Genomic DNA, 6000 nt, shown 5'->3' with positions numbered 1-6000 from the left:
AAGAGTCACCTCGATGGAGACGGACAGTTCCTACGAGACCTGCCTGTCGACATCAGGGTCAAGTGGCAAGTCATTTAGCCGTTACGCACGACAATCTCAGGAACACCAGTCATGTCCTCCGACGACGAACCAGCTACTGTATGTTTGTCTTCAGAACTCAGAACGACACAATTATACAAACAGAATGAAAAATGCTTCATCGACGGTGTGACTTTGCGTTTCGCTTCGTGTTTCTTTGTGTTTCTCTTGAAAATCTAGCAAAATTGAGTCATTCGCATGAAAATGTCTGGTTACGTCAGCGAAACCCGCTGATTTCCCCATTTTTCAAGCGCTGAATGGCGCAAAAACTGTGAAATCACGGCAACGAAATAGTGTTCGACGAGCGAACAAACCTCCTTGCACCGGCATTGCTGCACAGCTTCGGGACGGCCAAGTTCTCAAATCGTCCTCTAGAGACCCTTGCCTACCTCTGTGCGAAGTTTCAAGTCCTCCCTCTGAAGTGGCATACCCCGAAAATAAAAAGCATCCTACAGATTTCAGCTCCCGGACTAGCCGGGCAGCAGTACTTTTTTGGGCGCTCACAGACTAGTCACCTGCGCGGAGTGCGCGCTCACGAGCTGCAGCGGCGCGGGGGTACCGGGTGTATCATGTGGCAGCACAGGTTTCCATCCTGAATCAGTGAATGGGTGATGTACAATGACATGACAACAATGTTGTAGATCGACAACAAAATCAACATCATGTACAATGTCATGTACATGTATGTGGATGAGTGAGTGACTGAGCTCTGACTCTGAGCACGCGGTGCACCGGTGACTGGTGCCAGTGCAGTGCAGTGGTGTGGTGGTTGTTCCCAGACTCCCGCCCGTACTGCCGCAACTCCGTTTTCAGTTCGTGTTTGAGTTCGCGTTGCGGAGAGCTGTTTGGAGTTCCTTGGCATTGCGTTTCTCTCGTTCGTGTTCTGTATTTTCCTTACAACGCCGTCCCTATCTCGTAGCTCGTGTAGTTTGTATAAGTACACGTCTTTGTGGTTGCTCAATTTTCTGGGATTGGAGACGGTCGAGACTCAAGAGGTTGTCGAGTGGCCGGGTTGTTGCAGGAAGCCGGTGGAACCAGTCAGTCTAGACTCTACTGCTCGTCTCGGGACCAAATTAATCGGACGAAATCAGCGACACTGCTTGCAACCCAGCATCCTGGAAAGCCACTATCCGGCCATGAGAAGTATCTGATTGTTGGCTTCAGCAACGGTAGACAGGTAGAGACTCATCCGTTCTCGGCACCAGTTGACAGCGTTGGTCTGGTCGTTAGCGGACGGAAATGCGCAGCGCGCTTCACATATTTCTGGCGCTCTCGGTGTTCCTCCTCTCGACAGGGAAATGTCACGCACGAGTCGAGGCCGAGGGCGAAGGAGATGCCGAATCCGGTAAGCCGAGGTCTATGGTTATGCTATTGTTTTCTTTACGACCCTCTCTCTTTTCCTCTATTCCTCTTTGCCGATGTGCCCATGTCCGTGTGGGACAGGGACTTGATTTGTTGCCGACATACTTGTGTGCAGGTCTGAGGACTCGCACACGTAGAATCTACCGACAGTGTATTCGTAATGCCGAATGTTCTGTAGTGCGGCTTATCACATGTAGTACCGGTAGATGATCTACCCTGCGTTGCGAATACCTCAATCTGGCTCAGGTTCATGGTTCCACAATGTCATAATCATTATGTGAGCGGAGGAGTGAGGTCACCCTATAATACACTGCGCGTGTGCGATACGTAGTAGTTTGCAGTTTCGTCTCGTAATGTAGGTCTCTACCCTCCCATTCCCAAGGAAGCTGTCCATGTTTTACTAGTATTTCTCCCAGTCCTGTCTGAGTGTCTCGCTTGACCATCATGGTACCAGGGAGTATTGTACTACTCCCTGATGGTAACGATGCATTGCTGGAAGTGGGAGTGCAAGACAAGTCGGACTCGGAGACGGAGGGTAGAGGGGGTGCCGACCTGACACATCTCTCTGTCTGTAGCCTCGGACTCTCCCCTATCTACATGACAGACTACAAAATTAATAAAGTATTACTTTGTTGCATTCCTACGAAAACCGGGAGAAAAGCATCCCCAGTCAGCCTCTACTAGCTCTAGCCTAAACTAGGCAAAAGCTGCACAACTCGTAGGCTGTTCTATGATCAATGCGTTGACGATGTTTATGTTGCAGTGCAATGCCTCTACATTATAAAGATGATAATTCCTGGGCATGTACCAATGTCACTATGAATGGTTGCTATTCCACACCTAACCCCCTGTAGGGTTGATTCTCAAGCAAAGACATAAATTGTCATAAGGCCAAAACAAAAAATAGGCTTGTTTCCGGTCGGCAACCCCTCGAAAAGGAGACTCGGTCGGCCGGAATGAAACTTTTTTTGGATATTTTATTTTGGTTCCTCAATTGTTGTGGTATTGATGGACAAGAGCACCTACACATGTACATTGTACATATATCACGGCAAGGATCAATGTCAAAGTAGGTTGACTGCGTACTGACTCACTGTTCTTGTACAGCATGTGGTGTATTCCTGTTTTTGTACATCCTGAGAAATCAAGCAAACAGTTCGAGTCCTTCCAGCTCCGTTATTCTAGCTCGTATCGACCCCGGAGGTTTTCGAGCCGACAGCTGAGAATCTTTGCTACCTAGTAGGTGTTTTGATTGTGGAATTCGGTTGAGATTTGACTGAGTTATGACTCGTTGAGTGCACTTGCTCACATGGCATTGCCACCGTTTGTATACATTTGGCACCAAAAAAAAGTTTCAGAATTTGGGAAAAAGTGGCCCGGTCGGGCGACCGGAAACAAGGTCATTATTTGTTTGGGCCTAATGTTTGATCAGCCCGTTATGGGGGAAGCATAGATTGACTGTAGTCTGGGGTGGTCTTTGCAAGTACCTGTGACAGTCAGTACTAACACTGCATGCTAAGTTGTATGCTAAGCCATGTGCAATTTGGGAACTTGTTGTTTTCGATTGTGATGGTTTGGGCTTGGGCATGTGTGCGTATAGCTGTGTCTAATCGTCTAATCAAAGACATGGTGGCATTTGTACTTGGTCCGCCAAGTCACAATCGGCGCCTATCTTCGCACTTGATTTTTTGGTGTTCTGCCTGCGTCATACCGCATGGAACCATCAATTCACCATCCGAACATAACCATAAACCATTGCATCCGACAACATGGCAGCACACACCATCAAAGAATTTACGATCGGTTCGTTTGAATCTTTTTGACTGGAGCTGCCACCGTACCGACGAACACTTCCGTCAGCGCAATAAAACGCTGCAACCTCCGCTCCAGTCCGTAAAATAGGTCGGGATGTTCGCACTTCAGAGTGATGGCGAATACAGTTTTTGCCTACTTCCAACTGTCTGGCGGCAAGGATGGTTTTCCGCTGGGAGGTATAGAAAAGCTGAAAAAGCACTTCGCGAGCTTGTATTAAGTGCTCGCAGAGTACAGCGCCTAGTGAAGAGTTGTCACCAGCAAATCGCTGACGAAGAAACTACAGCTCATGTCGACATCTCCATAAGCGAGACCAATCTGGCGGACACACTCTGAAGCTCACAGAGGACCTGGCAAAGGAGCTGATCAAAATCAGCTTCTGAGCTGATCAAAATAAACACCAAGTCCGGAAGGGAAACTCTCATGCAAACGCCTTGCAGAAAAGAGCTACGCCTGCTCTAGAGTCCGTGCGATACTGGTGCAAGGCTACGTCTGCTCCAGAGTGCAGTACTCACAGGTGCTACGTCAAGCGGAAGCTATTACTGTGCTCCAAGCACCAGCGGCTCGCGTGGGTGCTGATCAGCGAGTACGACAAGCGCAAGAGGCGATTTGAAAAAAAGGACAGTGATGTGGTGTTGCCTTTTTGCCTCAAACAAAGGCATTATTGCGACGAACTGGGATAACACATACAGCCACCACACGGGCAGTCTCACTCAGCTTCTGAGCGGCAAGATGACAGGCTCGACAGGTCACTGCCTTTGAGCGTGATTCGAGACGAGAAGAAGTGGAACAAGGTATGAAACATGCAGCAGCTGTCCGGATCGAATGTTTTAAGCTCTTTCTCCAGCGATGATAGTGGCGAGGAGGACGTGTAACTTGCTTGTAATTTCAGCTGAGTTGCGTACTGGCATGCACCGAGATTCTGTGGCTGAGTAAACTCGGCAGAGGTTCACTAAACCTACACTATGAAAATGTTACTTGAAAAGCTGCAGAAGTGGGAGAAAAAGTGATTTTTTTCTTTTTGAAAGCGGCGAAAACGTAAATTCGCATTGAAGGTCGGCACCCAGCGTATGCTTTGTACCTGCTTTGTACAACATGCGCCATGACTCGTGTGTCCTGAAAAAGGCGACGTCAACAAAACGTTCCTCTGTGGACCAGACCAGCCGCGGAGTTACACAGTCTTGTTTATGTACCGGATTTTACCGGTTAGAAGTCGACATTTACGACTAAAAATCGAAGGAGAAAAGGTTGGGTTCGGCTCACAACCGGGAACTACCGTCAGCTTCCGAAAATGACCTGCACTGCATGCACGAGTGCGCCGTGTGTACGCATTTTTGCCAGTGTATTTGCCTTTTTCCAGGATTTGGACATTTCACTCTCCAATGAGGAGTGTTTATGTGATTTGTTCATGTATTAGTAGCAGGAGGTGGTTAGCAGTGCTTCTTTGCGTGAAACTTAAAAAAAAACCCACTGAAATAAGACCTTTGGATACGGGGGGGGGGGGGGGGGGGACTTATAACCGCCGGGTAAAATACGGTACTCTTGACTACGTGCATTGACCAGTCATCTACTAGGGAAGTCCCTGATAATCCGCATTCTTTTTCTTACCTTGTGAAAGAGCAGACTGACCAAGCATGGAAGAGAGAGAGAGAGAGAGAGAGAGAGAGAGAGAGAGAGAGAGAGAGAGAGAGAGAGAGAGAGAGAGAGAGAGAGATGAATAGGAGGAGAGAGAGATAGAGAGAGGAGAGAGGAAGAGAGAGAGAAAGAGAGAGAGAGAAGAGAGAGAGAGAGAGATGAGAGAGAGAGAGAAGAGAGAGAAAGAGAAGAGAGATAGAGAGAGAAGAGAAGAGAGAGAGAGAGAGAGAGAGAGAGAGAGAGGAGAGAGAGAGAGAGAGAGAGAGAGAGAGAGAGAGAGAGAGAGAGAGAGAAGAGAGAGGGGAGAGAGAGAGAGAGAGAGAGAGAGAGAGAGAGAGAGAGGAGAGAGAGAGAGAGAGAGAGAGAGAGAGAGAGAGAGAGGAGGGAGAGAGAGAGAGAGAGAGAGGAAGAGGGGGGGGGGGGGTAGGGGGTACATTGTTTGGGTACGTTGTATGGTTGTAGCTGCTACAATGCTAGTGTCGAAGAGAGGTCAATGAGATTCCCTTCGGACATGTAGAAAATACCGTGTATTATGTGTACACAATGTGCATTCAGTTCTTGCACCCTATTTGTTGAAAAAGAGGAGCACAGTATACTGCGGAATGTTGCAATGTCAGGGGCGTCGCACACGGTACGGTCACTACGGCATTGACCGTACCACTATTTGCCCCAAGTACCCCGTGAATCAATAAAATGCACTGATTTGGGCTGTCAATTTCCAAAATTTTCGGCTGAGCCACCCCTCCCCCACGAGTTAAATTGTACTTCAGATGGCTGACCGTACCACACAAAATTACCTTCCGACGCCCCTGAATGTGTTACAGAATGTATAAGTAGTCTGTACTCAGTGGAGGGTTGTGGTTGTAACTGTGGATTGTGTCAACTGCCCGGTACTAGCTGTCAGAAGTTGTTAACCACTTTAGGTGGTTTTATTTGTAAAGTTGACAGTGCTACACCTTTTGGTGTGTCCTTTTATATCTTACCTATGTGTGTGTGTGTGTGTGTGTGTGTGTGTGTGTGTGTGTGTGTGTGTGTGTGTGTGTGTGTCCGTCCTTATGTACCTGTGTGTCCTTATGTACCTGTGTGTGCTATCTATACTGGATTGGCTCTCGT

At 48.1% G+C, this 6000-nt stretch overlaps 1 protein-coding gene across 1 annotated transcript in view; it reads left to right on the top strand.

Moving 5' to 3' along the window:
- Positions 1-866: 866 nt before the first annotated feature.
- The window catches only part of LOC135816201 (mucin-like protein), a 67708-nt gene continuing 62574 nt past the window's right edge, over positions 867-6000 (top strand). The window contains exon 1 of the mRNA XM_065329600.1: positions 867-1423. Within this exon, the coding sequence (XP_065185672.1) occupies positions 1318-1423 (106 nt within the window). The 5' untranslated portion in view covers positions 867-1317. The remainder of the gene's footprint in view (positions 1424-6000) is intronic.

The sequence above is a fragment of the Sycon ciliatum genome, chromosome 4 (assembly GCF_964019385.1).
Source record: "Sycon ciliatum chromosome 4, ocSycCili1.1, whole genome shotgun sequence".
Classification (NCBI taxonomy): domain Eukaryota; kingdom Metazoa; phylum Porifera; class Calcarea; order Leucosolenida; family Sycettidae; genus Sycon; species Sycon ciliatum.
The sequence above is the reverse complement of the archived record's forward strand: the minus strand, read 5'-3'. Positions and strand labels throughout refer to the sequence as shown.